Here is a 19,775-nt window from a genome sequence, read left to right as displayed (position 1 = left end):
CCAGTGTCACACAGCTGGGAAGTATCCTAGGTCATATTTGAATTTAGGACCTCCCATTTTTAGGCCTGACTCTCAATCCACTGAGCCACCTCGCTGCCCCCTGTAGGGGAATTTTTTAAAACAGTGTCATATCTTCTTTTTTTTCCATTATTTTTATTTGTTTTCATATTCCTTGTTGTTTATTATATTATTACTTTGGCCCATTCTGATTTTCAAGGGGCTCAATTTTGGGGCAAGGTTTACCATAGTCTGTTCCTGGCTATTAATTCTTTAGTCATTCTTTGCTCCTTAGCTGTTGTTTCCATTCACATTACATTATTACATTTTGTATCTTTTGTTTTATTTTTTCCAGCTACTTATAAGTGTTCTTTTCTTTTAGACACTACTTGAGTTGGTTATACAATTATTCTATTCTTCCAGATTGTACCCTTTGGACTTCTCCCAGGCCAGAGTGTTTTTTCATTATGTTCAACATTTTCTTCCGTTTTCACATATCTCCAGTTTCTGGATGAGGGGTTTGTGCTTGCGTTAGTCTCTACTCCCATTTATTGTCTTGAATTATTTATTTAGGCAGACCCTGCTTGTTCCTGAAGGAGGTGGTTAAGAGTAATTCCTGTCTTCTTCAGAAGTTGTCTGGCCTTGTCCCCTGCCATGTTTCAAGCCAGTACCATCTCAGTTTTGGGTTGATCCATGGTTAACTATCACCGGAATTGGGTGTAGTCTCCTAAAATACTGATCTGGCCTTGGCTTCTGTCATACGAGCATCTCCAGGCTTACCTAGTTGCTCAAGTATTCCTTTTTTAATTGATTTAGAATATTTTTCCATGTTTACATGATTCATGTTCTTTCTCTCCTCTTCCCACCCCCCTCCCGTAACCAACAAGCACTTCTACTGGGTTTTACATCTGCCATTGATCAAGACCTATTTCCATATTATTATTTGCATTAGGGTGATCACTTAGAGTCTATATCATAGACCCATGTGATCAAGCAGTTGTTTTTCTTCTGTGTTTCTACTCCCACAGTTCTTTCTCTGGATGGGAATGGTGTTCTTTACCATAAGTCCCTCAGAATTGTCCTGGTTCATTACATTGCTGCTAGTAGAGAAGTCCATTACATTTGATTATACCACAGTGTATCCATCTGTGTGTATAATGTTCTCCTGGTTCTGCTTCTTTCATTCTGCATCAATTCCTGGAGGTCATTCCAGTTCACATGGAATTCCTCCAGTTCATTATTCCTTTCAGCACAACAATATTCCATCACCAACAGATACCACAATTTGTTCAGCTATTCCCCAATTAAAGGGCATCCCCTCATTTTCCAATGCCTCAAGCATTCTTTGTCTTCCACTTAGGCTGGTTCATCTGTGCTCATTGCTTCAACAAAATTCTTCAGATTTTCTTCACCATGATTCCTTCTACTATACTTTAAATGATATACTGGGTCATTTGTGAGGTACCTGCAAGCTTCTATCTTCATAGTTTGTAAAAAATTAAACTCAACCCTCCCCTCCTTCCCCCCCCAAAAAAGCCCACCATAATAAAGGCATCAGCTAAGCAGAATCAGTTAGCGTCTTATCAGGAAGTTCTGTTTTCAGATACCTCCTCCTACATTTATTAGCTTTGTGTGTCTTTCAATAAGGCAGTCAATAAGTATTAAAAACCAATTTAAGTGAGGCATTCTGAGACTATTGATACAAAAACAAAAATGAAATGCTTCTAAGGGGATGTGCCATATTGACAGAGAGTAAATGCAGAATTTTAAAAAATAAATATAAATTTGAGGAAAGCACTAAAAACTGGGTAATCAGGAAAGACTTCTAGGAGAAAGTGACTTTTAAATTGCTATTTGAAGGGAACTAGGAATGCCAGGAGGTGAATGTTGGATAGATAGCTTTCTAGGACAGAAAGACTTTCAGGCATAAAGGGACAACCTGTGCATTGGCACAGAAAAATAGAGGGTTCAAATGACAGAATTAGGCAGTTAGAATTCTTCTCTAAATTAGAGAGAAGTTGTGTCCTAGATTGGTTTTAGCTTTGGCATATTCCTGTGGTAAGATAGTAATCAAAGCAGAGGTTACTGTTGATATCAATGGCATAATAAAAAAAAAACAACTTAGAGAAAAACCTACTATATCTTTGGGATATAGAGCCTCTATAGAAGATTTATGCAAGGACCTGGGCCAGAATTGTGCTGGATAAGAAAGTGAAACTATACCAGGAATATCTAAATTGATATAATTATGTGTTCTTCAAAGTCTCTGCAAAGTTTAGCTATCAAGGGTAGTACCACTTAAGTAGTTGATTGAGAGAGAAAATGATATAGTTTTTTGAAACTTCACTAATATTTTTAATTTTTAAAAAGTGATTATGGACCCCCCCCCCTTGAATTTTCTTACAGTTGCCACATTTCGTTAAAGATGTAATCAGTTTGAAATGGACAGTCAAATTTCTTTGTCAAGGAATATTAGATAGAGGTATTAAGTTGCTATATAATTGACTTTTAAAAAACCAGAATTTTTCCTGACCTTTGCTAAATCTTTAGCACCAAGGGCAGAGCTCAATTACTCCAAAGTACAACATTAACAGTACCAGCAGGGATAGTTTAGTCCAGTATCCATAAAAATAGATGCAGCAGAAAGAGGGTAAAATGAGATAAAGGAAGAGCTAGAATCAGCAGCATGAACAAGAGTAAAGCTGGGACACAAGCCAACACTCAAGAAACAGGCTTGGCAGGCTCAGTACAGAATCAACAAAGCCAGGTAGGATTAAGCATGATTATGAACCTGAAGGGCATCCCCAGGTCAGAGACTGGGGAGAAACAAAGCTAGGAAACACAGGCACCTGCAGAATTGAGTTTTGCTAAGAAAAGAGTAATACGAGAGATCTGCCCCCTTAAATTCTTACAACTTAAAAATAACTTTATTTATACCTTGTTTTTTATATTAACAAAATTTCCCCCAGTATCCATCCCCAAAGAATTATTTTCTACAATAAATAATCTTTTTTATCTATTTAAATAATTTCTTTTTATTTAATTTATTTATTTAAAAGGCAGGGACAGCTAGGTAATACAATGGAGAGAGCACCAGGCCTAGAATCAGAAGAACTGGGGTTCAAATTTGGTCTCACATTCTTCCTAGCTGTGTGAACCTGGATAAGTCACTTAACTCTGATTACCTAGTGTAAAGGTTAAAAATTAAAGGATGGGCTAAATTCATGAGAAATGTGGTCACTGAAATTAATTACTCAAGTCAGAATGACTTTTTATGATAGTTTATTTACAAAAGGAAAGACAGTGAAAGTAAGGGAACCGTGAAAGACTAAGATATCTAACTTAACATACTTAAGTATTTTGTTCTGGCCCCTGACTCAACCCAGGCAGGGCTAATTGGTCCTTAGCCTTTAGCCAAGGGCCTGGTGATCAATAAAGCAAGGGCTTCAGTTGCAAAACTGTGGGCCTCTCTGAAGGCTAGTCCCTCCAGAAAGCCAGGAACAAGAGTCAACCTTTTCACTCACCCACATGGTAGTCCTAAAGGAAGATCCAAGAGCTGCCTCACCAGTGTTGGAGTCTCAGGTCCATGAAGCAAATCCTTACCAGCCTCCAACTCTAACTCTGAAGAACTCCCCCTCCCAGGAAGTTAAAACTGCTTTTAAAGATGCTTCTTTGCATCACTTCCATTTTATGTGGACCAATCACAGTCTTAGAATTTTCTTAGGACTGCCTGGGGGTGGTGGGGGGAGACATGTGAGTTATAGACCTCTCCCCACTCAAGTGTAAAGTGGGGTGTATACCGCCTCTGGTGATTAAATCTAAAAGTGGGCAGGGGAGAGTTAATCCCATCTTCCCACTAGCCCTTGCTACTCTTCTGTCTTAGAATTAGTACTGTAAAAATAGAATAGGCAAGTCCACAAATAAGGAACAAAGAACTAGAAAATAAAGATCAAAATTTTTTCTAGATACTTTTGATAGATGTTATCAAAGTATCTTCAGTGGTAAGTGAAGTGAAGGTCAAAGATAAGCTTCCCTTCAGGGCCAGGCACAAGGAACACTAAAGAGACTCTTGTTTATGAACAATAAACTATTTAAATATATATAAAGGGAAAAGGATTTCTAATTCTAAGGGATTTTAACTCTACCCAAATAAACTCCCAGGTCCTGCAAGGAACTGCTTCTCCTGTGGTTCATAGGCTACATTAATCCTCCCTGATCTAACTAACCAAATTTATACTATTCTAAATAAACCTAACCACTATAACTCTTAACTTTTCGTTCAAGTTATAAAGATAGCCAAGCCTAGCTGGTTGAGTCTCCATAAGAATCAAATTAGGACTCTGAGCCTTAACAGACTCAGAGTCCAAGCCAAAGACCAGGTTTTGTTTGGTCTTTTCAGAGTTTAACCAATCTATAAACAGCAACAGATAAAAGAATAGTGTTTCCTAAGTTGGAAAACAAAACACTCCACTCCTTCAAGTCTTTCACTCAGACTGAGATAGAGAGAGGCAAAGATGTTACCTTCTCCAGCCCTGAGAGAGAAAGCAGCTGCATGTGGTTCTGTGGACTGCCAGAAGCCCCTCCTGGAATGCCACACCCAGAATGTGTAACTGTCATAGAAATAAGGGTTATAACTGCCAGCAGTTGAAATGAACACTCTCAGCTCTATTTGAAACTCGAATTCTTCCTCAAGCCAGCTTCTCTACTTTTTATCTTTAAACTAATAAAACAATACTTATTTTCTGATATCATCCTTATAGTACCAACACAAAAGGGAAAGGTTTAAAAGAAGAAGACACCAAAGAAACAGCAAAACGCCATTCTATCAAAGTCTGAAAATATGTGCTATATCTAGTTATCTAGTTATTCCCCTTTGTTCTACTCCCACTTTAGTTTTTAATTTAAGATCTCTCCTTTTGTACTTTTTTCCAAACCCCTTACATTCTTTTTTATTTTTTATAAGAACTAGCTCTACCACTTCTCATTAATCTCTTTTAGTCTCAACTTTTAGTTTTTGATACATAATCTTTATACTTATTTATTCCTTCTTTGGACTTTTTTGTGAACTTACAAAGTAACAAATTGAAGTTCCATTCTCTAAACAATTTCTTTCATTGCCTTATGGATAGAAGCTTTGTCCATGTTAGAAATTTCCCTTTGTATCAGATCATTTGTTCAGTCTAATTTTGTCCTCCCTGTGATCATTTCCCCCATTTTTCATGAGATCTCCTTTCTAGATCGATGCCCTGTGCTGATTTCTTTTACAAATAATTCATTTGATCCTCACAGCAACTCTGGTGATATTTATTAAGTAGAAGATTGGTATGGTTAAACCTTTTCTTTGGAAAACGTTTGGGAGCTGAAAGGAAGATAGATTGGAATTGGGTTGAGACTTAAGGCAGAGAAACCTATTAAAAGTCTGTTTCCAGGGGCAGCTGAGTAGCTCAGTGGATTGAGATTCAGGCCTAGAGACGGGAGGTCCTAGATTCACATCTGACCTCAGACACTTCCCAGCTGTGCGACCCTGGACAAGTCACTTAAACCCCATTGCCCACCCTTACCACTCTTCCACCTAGGAGCCAATACACAGAAGTTAAGGGTTTAAAAAAAAAAGTCTATTTCCATAGTCTAGGGCCAAAGATGAGAAACTAAAATAGAGTAGTTATGTAAATGGAGAAAAAAAAGTAGTGTATTCAGGGCATATTGTGAAGATGCAAACAAGATTTTGTTGACTAATGATTAGGAGAATGATGATGACTTCCAACAGGAATAGGAAATAAAGTTCAAAAGGGATAGAAATGACTTGGAGGGGAAAATAATGAGTTCTGTTTTGAATCTGTGGTGCCTAACAGACATCTTCTTTGATACGTCCAGTAGGCACCTGTTTCCCTTGATGACCTCTTCCAATACTCTGTAACTCTCCCAGTGTTTTATCTCTCTGTCATTTCATGTGATCACTTTGTTAGCTTTATAATTAGCAGAGACCACCAGCTAGTTATTTGGATTTATATTCTTAAAAGGTTGACAATTTGCTATTAATAAGGGATCTAGTACATGAAGCAGATGTCATGTTTCAGCAAATAGCAAGCAAGTTTTCCATACTATTCTCATGCCAACCACTATGTGTTTATGTATAGCATCCTGCTGTGGAAAATATGGTGGCACCAGGGATGTTACAATATAATCTAAATGGTTGTGGGTACACACACTGGGTTGTAGGAGAGACTGGACCAGGATAGGGAGACCAGATATCACAGCTAAGCTGCTGATAACTGACAAGAATGTCACCACCTGTCACCAGCTCACCACTAGGCCAGAGTCTTTGGAACCAACAGGCAAGGTAAAAGGTTTTAACAGGTTTAATTATGTTTAACTAAAATAAAGGTGGGATAGGGAATTCTACACTAAAACCTAATGGGCAAAACCACAGGGTAAGGGGAGGACTTCTCTACTCTTATCTTAGTGATCTAGCAGGCAGAGCCCAAAGGAGCAGTAATGGAGTCTCTGGGTGGCTGCTTCAAACCTGGTTCCAGCCAGGCTTGACCAGCACAGCTAAAGGGTCTGTGGGTGGCTTTGAGGGTTTCTCACAGTAATCCACAGATGATCTCAGGATGCCAAAAGCCAAGGTGGTCCAAGGTATCCAAGCAGAGAGGATGTGCTTGAGATGCTCTCCACCAGATCCCAAACTCCTCCTTCCCTTGGTGCTACTCTGTAGGTCTTGTCCTCTTTGTTAGAAACCACCAAAACTCAGGATCCCAGGGAAATCAGGATGCAGGCTGAGATCTCCCAGGGCTAGCAACAGTTTATGCCAACCCCTAATGAAGTCTCTCTCAGGGCACAAGCCTTTTCCTGCTCCTTCATTCCATCTTGGAATGCTCCAACCTTCCTGCTAGGTCAACCTTAATACTTAATTACTAACTCATCTTCCTCACAACACTGCTAAAGAGGATATTTTTTTCAACACTTATCTTTGTGGTTAGAGATGTTTCACATAAAATATGTTCATGCATTTTTAAGGAGGATCTTCTGAAATATATTTCATAGCATTATCTTGTGTTTATTTCTCTAGAAGACATGTTGAGAGAAGGGAAGGGGAGGCAGGACTGGAGTTCAGGAGAGATACTAAGGCTGGATTTATAGATCTAAGAATCATCTCCAGAGTGATGGTAACAGAACCCAGTGGGAGCTGATGACATCACTAGATGAATTAGAGCAGGAGTGGCAAACCATAACCCTCAGAAAAAATTCAGCCCAAAGCTTTGTTGGGGAAAGGTATGAACTGATTCTGTCATTCAGGAGAGCAGTTTGGACCTATGCCCAATGGGCTTTAAAACAGTTCATACCCTTTGACACAGCAACACCATTTGTTTGTATTCTAAGGCGGAGGGGGGATGACAAAAAAGCAAAGGACTTATACGTACAAAAATATTTAAAGCAACTCTTTTTAGGGGGCCAAAGATTTGGAAAGTGAGAGGATACCCATCAATTGGGAATGGCTGAGTAAGTTATAGTATTTGCTTTTAGTGGAATACTGTTTTGCCATAAGAAATGATAAGTAGGAGGAGCTCAGAAAAAAATTAAGAAGACTTACATCAACTGAAACAGAGTGAAATAAGCAAAACCAGGTAAACATTTTACAGTGGCAGAAATATTTTACAATGAACAACTGTGAATAACAGCTACTCTTAGCAATACAATAATCCAAAGCTACTCCAAAGGAATCATGATCAGAATTGCCATCTACTTCCAGAGAAAAAGAATGGAGTCTGAATCCAAACCATAGCAAACTTTTTTCACTTTCTTAATTTTTTTTTCTATTTCAGTTTCCTTCCACAAAAAAAATATTGAAAAAATGTTTTACATGATTGCACATGTAAAGTCTATATGAGATTGCTTTCCATCTCAAGGGGGTTAGAGGTGAGCGGGAGGAGGGAGAGAATTTGAAACTCAATATTCTTTTTAAAAATTCAGCCCCAAGTTGTTTTTTTATGGCCCAGGAGCTAAAAATGGTTTTTAAATACAACAAAAATTTATTTTGACATGAAACCATCACTCTATGAGGCTACTTAAAAACTGGCAATAGGCAGGATTTGGTCAAAGAATTGTAGTTTGTGAAATTTTTATAGAGCAAAAAGATAAAAGGGCCCTGGACAGTGCCTTGGGACATACCCAAAGTTAGTGAATATGACCTGGAAAAAGAACCAGCATAGGAGACTGCAAAAATGCAGATTCTGAGAGGTAGAGGTAAAACAGTTATGTTCCATAATCCAAAAAATATTTGATGAGTCAAATTGCAGTTGTATTGGGTATAAGTGGCAAAAGATTGCAGAGAGGTTGAGAATATGAGGATTATGGAATAATAAGCTGGATTTACAGAGGGTTTATACAGTAATGAGAGGAAAGGAAGAAAATTAATTTAGCAGAGATGTGGACAATAGGATGGAAGCTAGCAGTGACAAAATATACAAATACATACGTGTGTGTGTGTGTGTGTGTGTGTGTGTGTGTGTGTGTGTAGACCTATAGTTTGGTCTTCACCTGTTAAAGATAAGAAACATCAGGAAAGTAGGTGAGACAGAAAATGGGGATAATGTTGAAGTATATTAATGTATGTAGAGGAGTTTTAGCTTTTGTCTTGGCATCCTCAATGCTTCATATATAATGGCAGACACATAATAAATCCTCATTGATAAATGTTTATATCAATTCTTTTTGTAGTAGCAAAAAAAATGGGTCTTACAGGCAGTAACCTCTTTTGGAACATAGTTAAACATATTATGTCATTATGAATGTAATGGAATGTACACTATAAAAAAGTGCTAAAATGATTATTTTCGAAGGAAACTAGAGATCTCCACAAACTTATTCAAAATGAAGTAGAACCAGTAGGACATTTATACCATAACAACAATATTGTAGTAAAAAAAAACAACTATGAAAGTCTTCAGAACTGATCAATATAACAAACTGTAATTCCATAGAACTGAAGATGAATCCATTTTTCCTGCACAATGGACTTAAAATTCAGAATAAGACATTTTTATTGAGGGAATTTGCTTTATTTTGCTACGCATATTTGATTTTCTCTTGTTCATTTGGGGCAGGAAGAAGGGAAAAGGAGAGAAACTAAATGCTTTTTAGTTGAGGGAAAAATCATATTAAAAGAAAACAAAATACAGTTTTAAAACATTATTTGTGATTGATTAAACCAGAAATGAGTTAAGCAAATGCCTTCTCCCTCTAATTTCCCACCTTTTCTTCTAGCCCTTTCCAAATTTAAATGATATATTAGAAATTCTGGTCTTAAAGAAGTTGGATATATAAAACTCAGATGCTGATTAGCATACAGATCGTTTTGATGTTCATTTGACTGAAAGATGGATAAATAGTCTGCTTTCACATGCTATTTCCCTGCTATACTGGACACTCTCTGAGCATGAGTTCATCCAGAGCAATAGAATAATGCTTTTGTGCTTTCTTGGCATTTTTCTACTTATGAATATGCAACTGCCTGAATAGACTGAAGATACTGTAAGGATTAACTATATTGAAATTCTAGCAGTGGAGTAGAATTTATAATATGCCCTTAATAGGGTTCTCCTGAATATTGGGCAAAGTAGAGTGAGTTGAATGCTGGACTCATAAAAGCTCGATATAATTGTTTTGCTTCTCAACTATACCAGCTCCTTAATATTCTTATAATTATTCAAATCTTGCTGGTAGTTGTTGTCTCTAAATATGTTCCTATACATAGATTTTTTAACAGAAAATATAAGGGTAACTGATCAGATTGTATTAACTTTCTCATTAAAACCTAGGTGGGAGTCCCAAATCAAAAGTTTTTAAATTTGTAGTCCTAGTTGAAGGCTTTAACTGCTGTAGCATACCACCACCTTAACTCTAGTTTGTTTTTTTCCTTCCAGGGATTGCACTTAAAAAAAAACCCACCATAAAACTATATTTCTTGATCTAAAGCTTTAAAGAAATTGGCTGTCCACTGAGAATACCATCCTAGTCTGTTCCTTTAATATTTCTCACTTAGACTTTTACAGTATTGCTTCCATATTTATTTATTCTAGAGGACTTGATAGACCACTTTCTAGGGTCTCTCTTCAATATATATTAACTTATTAATTAATCCAGAGAGAGAGAGCAAAGCCCATGAATGATGTTAAAGCTCATGAGACTTACAAATGTATTACAGTTCATATGTCCTATATATGTATATATGCACCTGGTCCAATCCAGCTTCCTTTACCATTCTTGTTTTCTTTAAGGACTTTTAAAAATCTCTGTAGGACTGTGATGTTAAAGTTTAAGTATAGTTACTCTGCTCTTGATGGTAATAAAAAAGTTTCATGTAAAAATATCTATGCAACTTTTCTGATCTTTTCCATTTTGCCTTTCTATTTTTATTTCTAAATTGTCTTGGTTTGGCATTACTAAATTGTGTTTTGCCAGCTGAAAAAAAACATTAAGAACAGCAAAGCTAAAGCAAAAGGAAAAATTTTTAGTTAGTCACAAAATAATCACTCAAGGCTATTTCCTACCTATCTTGTTTTACTCTGAACTTAAATACTATAACTTGCTTTCTCTATAAAACATGATGGGTTGTTTGTTTTTTTTCACATCCCTATTATAAATCAATTTTATCTTTAAAACAGCATAGTTTTATATATTTTTTCTTATTTATGTTTGCTTGTAGACCTACCTATTAAGTTGAAATTCCTTTCCAACTTCATTCACTGAATCAAAATAATCTTTTCCCATTCTTATTTAGCATGCTTTGTTTCCGCTGCTTTTGAAGCATTAGCATTAGTGTCATATGAAATGTTAGCAGTGCTAATAGTATCTTGTGCTTGAATGGCTTTTCTAGAAAAGGAGAAATGTTTTCTAGAATAAAAATATTAATCAATTTGTTATGGTTCTTTCTCATTGAATATGTAAGTTGATGATCTGAATATACTCATTTGCGTCAGAAATGATTTTCACACTCACATCAGAAATTCATCTTTCCTATCTGTCTTACTGATATATAAAATTCAAACTATTTTTTTACATCTTTGCTCTATATTCCCTTTTTTTAAAGTCCCTTTGAATTCAGTCCTTAATTCACTCAATAATTGGATCATCACTATATCATATTTCCCACATGTATATTTATTTGATCTAATCCAGCTACCTTTTCAATCTTTATATTCTCTGTAAAAATATTTTAAAAAAATAACCCCTACCCTTCCATCTTAGAATCAGTACTGTGGGGGAGCACCTAGATGGCTCAGTGGATTGAGAGCTAGGCCTAGAGACCTGGTCCTGGGTTCAAATCTGGCCTCAGACACTTCCTAGCTGTGTGACTGGGTGAGTCACTTAACCCCCATTGCCAGCCCTTACCACTATTCTGCCTTGGAACTAATACACCATTGATTCTAAGATGGAAGGTAAGGGTTGTGTTGTTTTTTTTAATAGCATCAATTACCCCCAAATCTAAATAACCAGCCCCAATTTCTCTACTCCCCACTCCCCATCATCAGTTGCCTATAGGATATTTCAGACTGGATGCAATGGAGTCTGATAGTTAAACTTGAAATAAATCAGATACATTACCTTTGGACCAACATCTTTAGTATATATAATATGCTCTGACATTCTGAAGCAGTAAATGACATAAACTAAATTTGTCATAAATGAATTAAAAAAGAAAGGAAAAAATAATCCACCTCCTGAGAGAACTGATGAACCCTAAGTACAAATTGAAGCATATATTTTTTCACTTTTTCTTGCTTTAAAAAAAATTTGCAACATACTTAATGTGAAAATATGTTTTATGTAACTTTATATGTAAAATATATATTGTATTTTTTGCCTTCTTGGTGAGTGCAAAAGTGAATGGAGGACAGAAGAGAAGATAAAAAAAATACAAAAAACAAGCAAACAAATGGATGAAGGGAGTGTTCTTGACTAAACAAGGGATATAAGTCATAAAAGAAAAAGTGGATACTTGATTGTAAAAAAACTGGAAAACTTTCACATGCATACTCAAATGTACAAATGGAATTTGGAGGGCAACAGTTAACTGGGGAAAATTTTTGATGGAAAAGTTCTCTAGTAGAGATCAGAATAGATTTCCTTTTTTTTTTTATCTTATTCTAAACTTAAACTCCAATTAAATGGGTATTTCAGTATAGAATAGAATAGGAAAAGAAATTTGTACATGAAACTACAAAACAGTACATTCAGTTTTTCTTTTTAAATTGTAACTTTCAATTTTCTTGCTTGGCTAATTATTTCTTTTCAGCAGTTTTTTTTCTTTGCAAAATAATTAGAAACTTTTCTCTTTCTTTTTTTAAAATTGCCCCTTCCTCTTAGAAGTTTTTTTCTATTCACCTTGCCTAGTTCTCTCTCCCTTTTCAAATTATTACATGTAATTTATTTCTCTGATTCCTTGCATGTCCTGTCTACCCATTCTCCCCTAAATTGGAATACAAGTTTCTGGAGAGTAGGGACCATTTCTTCTTTTGACTTTCTATACATGGCACCTAGCATAGTGCCTTACACATAGTAAGTATTTAATAAATTCTTCCTGGATTGGATAAACAGCTAAGTTTTCATAATAACAAATGGATCGATGATTATATCCCAATAGCTAAGAAACCAACAACAGTTGAATTCTAATTTATTTTTACTCATTAGACAAGATGTCCTATGACTGTGCTGTGGGGCAGCTAGGTAATATTTTGTTCTAGTGCCCTGGACCTGGAGTCAGAAAGACCTAAGTTCAACTCCAGTCTTAGACACCAAGATAGCTTTGTGACTCTGAGCAAATCATTCATCCTTTTTTTGCCTGAATTTCCTCATCTGCAAAATGGGGATGATAATAGCACCTACCTATCAGGGTTATTATGGTGATCAAATAAAATAATATTTGTAAAGCACTTAGCACAGCATTTGGCACATAGTAAGTACTATATAAATATAAACCATGGCTGGTACACTAACAAATTACTATTTTTTAAACCCCTGTTCTCTTGTGTTAGAATTAATACTAAGTTCTAAGGCAGAAGAATGGTAAGGTTCAGACAATGGGAGTTACTTGATCATGACCACAGAGCTAGAAAGTGTCTGAAGTCATATTTGAACATAGAACCTCCTATCTATCCATTGAAGCAAAGCAATTGCTTAAGGCAGTAATGGGCAAACTATGGCCTGGATCAGGCCCATGGGGAATCATTTGCCCATCACTGAGCTAGGTGGTTCAATGGATTCCCATCACTGACCTAGCTGTCCCTAATTAATAATTCTTTAGTAACATCACCAAAATAGCTATTAGTGAGAAAGATGAACAAGACTTCTTGATAATCCAGGTTGGGAAGGGGTAAGCTAAGGGCATATCTGGTGAAAAGACAGAAAGTGACTACAAAATCTTTGTCACATTTTACTTTTTCTCTTACAGAATCCTCAACTCATGCAATCATTGGGAAGTCCTTTATACCCAACTCCCTCCTTTCAGCCCGTCAATGGAACTTCTAGCCTTCCAAAAGACCACACAGCAGCACGCCATATCAATGGAATGATCAACTGGTTGGTTTTTTAAGTTTACATTCTCTCTCTCTCTCTCTCTCTCTCTCTCTCTCTCTCTCTCTCTCTCTCTCTCTCTCTCTCTCTCTCTCTCTGCCTCTCTCTCTTTTTAAAGTAGTACTTTACTGAAGTTTTTAATTATAACTTGATTATCTTAAATATTGTTGCATTTCAAATACTGGAAAAGTGAGACTTCCTTTTCAGGCAGAGCTTTACAGGAAATTTATCTTGTGATTTATCAAAATCATGAAATCATGTGATTTCAGAATTTGTCTACTTGCCTTATGGTGATGTAGTGGTACCACTGTTTAACCTTAAAGCACTGTACAAAAGGTTGATCAGGCTCTGAGAATTCTTTTACTCTAACCAAATACAAGATAATGGCATATAGGTCAAAATATCAGTTAATCAATTTATAATATATCTGGCAAAATATTTGACTTCTGATGAGTTGGTCCACTGAAAGCATCAGATTACAGATCAGAAGTTTACTTAATGAGCACAGATATCAGGCTTCCATGCCAGAAATATGTCCCATATCAAAGCAGTGTATAAGGAGTTAGGTTGTTTAACCTATGAATGTAAGCAGAAGTGGATGGGTTGTAATCTGCAACATCAGAGGCAATAACCACATTTGTGAGGTTATAGATCCATTGAAATTTGTGGGAGATAATTTTTCATTTGAAGAATAATGTAAGTAGGGGAATTAATACTCATATAAATGCTGAGATTATAAAACATTTGACTGATAGCTGTTTTGCTAGCATTTCTAAATACCTATGTTATAAATTAACTACTTTTAATAGCAATATTTGTGTTGCTTCTTATAAATATTTTTACCATGTTAAATTTCATAATGGTTATCCCATATGTTACAGCTGTTTTCTTCACCTAAAACCAGCAGTTCCTGTTATATGCTAGTAATACAATAATACAGATAATTGTAATAAAAGGAAGCTTGATAATATTATTTTAGAATGGTGTTCTCCAACCTCAGCAATGATTATCCCCCAAATCTTATTATACAGACCTTTGTACTTTTGTTTGAAGGAATATATAATCAAATTACTCTTTTGAAGAGAAATAAAAGTTAAGATAATGGTTAAAAATAAATTAGGAGGAGCAGCTGGGTAGCTCAGTGGATTGAGAGCCCGGCCTAGAGATGGGAGGTCCTAGGTTAAAATATGGCCTCAGACACTTTCCAGCTGTGTGACCCTGGGCAAGTCACTTAGCCCCCATTGCCCAGCCCATACCACTCTTCTGCCTTGGAGCCAATACACAATATTGACTCCAAGATGGAAGATAAGGGTTAAAAAAAATTAGGAATAGACTTTTTGATGTAATTTGAATATCTTTTTGTAGATATTAAAATTGGAAATGACAAGAGTCAACTGTTTCATTTGAAAAGTACACGTGATCCTTTTAAAAGTTGATAATATGGAACACATAATTATTTTTCTTTATTATAAGAGAGGATCAATTTTAGAGGGAAGGAGGTAAAGAACAATGATATAGGGCCAACCAGACTTTTTTTTTTAAGAGTATACAGTTTCCTTATCTGTAAAATGGGAATAATAATTCTTGAATGAGTCTCATATGATTGTTGTGGGGAATATGTTCTCTCAACATTAAAGGACTATAATAATGGAAAAAAAGAGTATAGTATGTTTTTAAGAATTCTGAAGTGAAAAATACATAACAAAGTCTTACAAAGGAAAAAAAGAGCTGCTAGTTTATAATCTAGAGAAAATACAAAATTGCATAACAAGAACACACATTTGAAAATTGTAGAGGACTAACATATAAAGCATTACATAAACTTCAAAGAGCCATTTAAATATTATTAAGGGGAAGTGATATCACAAGCTAGCAACCAATAGCCTCTCTAGAGAGATTGTGCCCAAGTGATAAATTTGTTAGAATTAAATAATCCCCACCCTTGGATAATCTTAGAGGGACTCTGACCTTTTGTCCATTTTCCTTGTTATTCACTAAAAACTTCTGACCTTAAAAAAGATGTTCCCAAAGTCATTGCTTAGTTTACTTTGTTTAAACTGTAGTTGCTTTTCAAGGGCACCCTGATTCTACTTAATGATTATAAAATTATATATTTTTTAAAAATGCTGCTTATTTTATCCTAGACATTTGGATTTATGCTTTCCTTTTGGAGAAACAATCAAATCTTAACTAAGTCAAGATTATTAAGCTGTCACTTAAAATAAATGATCTTTAGAATAAATAATTTCACTTATTTTGTGTTGATTGTTATTCATTTCCAGCCAGCACATTTTTCTCTGTCCTTGTTCATTTATTGAGGGAGATAGAATAATGTAATTCAGAGAGCTTTAGTACTCATTAGGATAGCTACATGGCACAGTTGATAGAGTGCCAAACTTGGAATCAGGAAGACTCATTTTCTTGAGTTCACATCTAACCTCAAAAACTGCCTGACCTTGGACCAAGCCTCTTAACCCTATTTGCCTCCATATCCTCATATATAAAATGAGCTGGAGAAGGAAATAGCAAACCACTGAACAACAAAGACCTCATTATTTTTATCCAATGGTAGGATGTGTTAGTATTACCAGTCGACTTGGGCAGTTTTTACTTTTAAAATTTGTTGGCAGAGTCATCCCAGGCTAGCAACCATGAAAGCCCCTGAGGTGCTATTTCCAAATTTATCCTCGCATCATGCAGGTCTGATAATATTTTGCTGAGATATGTAGAAACAAGTCACATTCTTCAAAATATTAGGTTTCCATCCAAAGCTACTAAGGATTTTGAAATTATTTTCGTTATGCTTCATGCTAAACATTCTTATATAGAGGTATAATTTCAGGTAATTCACAATTGACTTTTTTATCCAGTATTGAAGTACTGCTTTCTTAGAGCAATTTCTCTACTTTAATATTGCCACATAATATTACCGCATAATGTAATTAGGGTGCTTTCATCACTAAATCTATTTTGTTATATCAGTCAAGTCACATATTACTTTGTGTTATTATTTTTACTACTATGTGCTTAGTTCTTTCAGAGAGAAACTTTTGTTAATTATAGAGTATTTTCTGAGAACCATACTAGTGTAGTTACTATATAAAAACACAGAATAAGTGAAAAATTTAGTGTTTTTTCCATGTATTAGAAGTTATGATTTAACATTTTAATTTCTTTATTACATTTGCTTGAATACCAAGTCTGAAAACCTGGGTTTATATCTTACTGCTTAAACAAGTAATTTAAACTTATCAGTTTCCTCATCGATAAAATGAGAACATGTTAATCCTACTTCACCAAAGTGATTTGACTCCGATTAGTTGTGTGAAAGGTCTTTGTGAATTATAAAACACTGTATCATACTATATCATAGGCAGAACACATGGCTTTCTTTTTCCCTATCCATTCCACTCCTACTCTAATTCAGGATTTCCGTCACTTTTTTGTTTAGACTAGTGTAATAACTTCCCATTTTGTCTCCTTAACTTCATTTTCTTCCTGGTTGCCTAAACTAACTTTCATACAGATGATAAATTAATTCATAAGATACAAATGTGACCATCATTTCATTATTTTTCTTTTATAGTCTTCATTGGCTCCTTGTTGCCTCTAGTATAAAAGATTATCATGTGGTATATATATATAGCGCCTTCCAAAATCAAATGATAAAATATTTATAAAGTTCTTAGCACAACTGTGGGTGCTTAATAATGCAGGTTCCCTTCTTTTTCCTTCCTACCTATAAAATCTGGGTCCATTTACCTTTCCAATCTTATTTCACATTATTTTCCTTCATATACTTCCCAATGAAATTGGCCTACTAGCTAGCTAGTCTTCATTATAATGTACCAATCTTTTGTTCAAGCAGCATCCCACATCTAGATGATCCCTTTTTAAACTCTCTGAGATCACTTTATTCCAAGTACAGCTCAAAATCTACCTACTATTTTATGAGAACTTTCCTCACCTGCATGCCTTCTCTCTCTTGAAATAGCTTTTATATACTTTTTAGTTAACTTTCTTTTATTCATGATATATCTCTCAAAATAGGATGCAGGCTCCTTAGGAGAACAGTTTGTTTCAGTTTTTACTTTATAATCCTCAATTCCTTGGCCATAGTAAACATTTAATATTTGTCTAATTGAATTGACCCAGAAATAAAAGACCCAAAGTTAGAAGAGGGAAATAAACCCCTTGTGAGAGTCATTCTTGAATGGAGGCATAGCAGGAGGGTAGAGTTGCAGTCAACAAATATGAAAATGCTCTGGACAGTTATATTTATTGATATCTTTTGATATTTATATCACTACATCCTCCCCTGCCCCATTCATTTCTCTACCCCCTTTTGTAACTACAAGTGTTTCTAAAGGGTGAAATTTTTAAAAAGAGAATTATTAAAAGAAGACTTCTAGTACCTTTTTAAACATTGTACTTTTTAAAATTTTCTTGTGCTTAGTTGTCTTCATTGTTTCTCCTCCCTTTCAAATATAAAATTTATCTTTTCATTGATGGCCTGTAACCATATTTTTTCCCTTCTTTATTCTTCCAGTATCTATCTTACAATTAAAATTTCTGAAGTATAAGATTTGAGCTTCCTATTTTATCCAGGTTTTGTGTGATTGCCTGTGTAGGCATTTTTTTTCTTGGGCTTTATTCTTAGAAATATCATATAATTTCTAACATATAATTAAAAAGCTTTAATGTCATTAAATTCTGGCTATTATTATAAGGAAAGGGTCCAGAAAAATTCCAGCATAAAAGAATTCGAACCTGACCCCAGATTATGCTACCTGGGCCATTACTCTTTACTCTTTATGATCAGTCTCCTTCCTCACGGCCTTACTTGGCCTTTCCTGGTACTCTTTTCCTCTCACTCTGGGTATTTGCTTCCTCTAGGAAATCACACATCCCTCCTATGGCAGAAAACTTCCTCTGATGGCAAAACAGTCTCTCAGAGAAGACCATTTTCTGATGTGCAAACTTTTCCATTGTGAAAGCCTAGCTTGGGCTCCCACCATAGATTCACATCAACTTCCCTATGAGAAGTGGTCCCATGTCCCTCCCTTTTGGAACAATACTAGCACTTCTATTGCCTTCAGAGCCTTTCACATTGCCTCACTTCTTGCCAATAAATTACTGAGCCATTTTTATTACAGGGGCAAATAACCATATCATTTCATTATGTTAAATATTGTTCAACATAAATGTAGACCATTGGATAGGACTCTAATGTCTATTAGAAAATCATTTTATTATTTTCCAAATTTGGAAATTTTGGTCCAAATTTGGCTTTTAAATTTATTAATATTATTTAATTGGTTTCTATTATATTATTAGAAGCATATTAAAGGGGCAGGTAGGTGGTTTAGTGGATTGTGAACCAGGCCTAGAGATGGTTGGTTCTGGGTTCACCATCTGGCCTTAGACACTTTCTAACTGTGTGACCCTAGGCAAGTCACTTAATCCTCATTGCCTAACCTTTTATAGCTCTTCTTTCTTAAAACCAATACACAGTTTAATTCTAAGATGGAAGATGAGGGTTTTTGGGGGTGTGTTAAGCATATTAAGGGGCAGCTAGGAAGCATAGTAGATAGAGAGCCAGGCCTCAAGTCAAGAGGACCTGGGTTCAAACTTGATCTAAGACATTTCCTAGCCATGTGACCTTGGACAAGTTACTTAGCCTCAATGATCTAGCTTTTGTCACTATTCTATCTTAGAATCAATACTAAGACAGAAGGTAAGTGGGGTTTTTTAAAGCATATTAAGAGTAAGAATGGCTTTAGAAGATAGAGAGCTTATCTCAAAACTGGGAAGACCTGAGTTCAAGTGAGACCATTAGGGAAGGTTTGAACCAACAGTGGTAGAGAAGTTTCTTGCCAGTAGTTCTCAACACTAGGGAAATTACAGTTTTTTCTATATACCCATCCCTAACCTTTTGCAACACTGTATGCTTTGTTGACATCTGATGTATTCTCAATATTGGTAGTTAATATTTCTTATATTTTAGTGGATCTCATTTCATCATTGAGGGGTGTTTCCACAATTAGTGCCAATTACTAGTCATCCATATCTTGTGATTCTTGTTTTTAGAAAAGCAACCCAAAACCTTAGGGAACTTCTCTAGCTCTTTAATCTTCTTTGGGCACCAATAAAATAGTCAATTTTAACCTCTCTTGATAGATGGCTGCCTCACCAAATCTTCTAGT

At 35.5% G+C, this 19,775-nt stretch overlaps 1 protein-coding gene across 1 annotated transcript in view; it reads left to right on the top strand.

Annotated features, from left to right (window-relative positions):
• LOC123253732 (KAT8 regulatory NSL complex subunit 1-like) overlaps nt 1–19,775 on the top strand; it is a 168,263-nt gene that overhangs the window by 78,173 nt on the left and 70,315 nt on the right. The window contains exon 4 of the mRNA XM_044682913.1: nt 13,448–13,575. Within this exon, the coding sequence (XP_044538848.1) occupies nt 13,448–13,575 (128 nt within the window). The remainder of the gene's footprint in view (nt 1–13,447; nt 13,576–19,775) is intronic.

Source organism: Gracilinanus agilis, chromosome 1 (assembly GCF_016433145.1).
Source record: "Gracilinanus agilis isolate LMUSP501 chromosome 1, AgileGrace, whole genome shotgun sequence".
Lineage (NCBI taxonomy): Eukaryota > Metazoa > Chordata > Mammalia > Didelphimorphia > Didelphidae > Gracilinanus > Gracilinanus agilis.
This window is presented reverse-complemented; position numbering and strand designations above follow the sequence as displayed.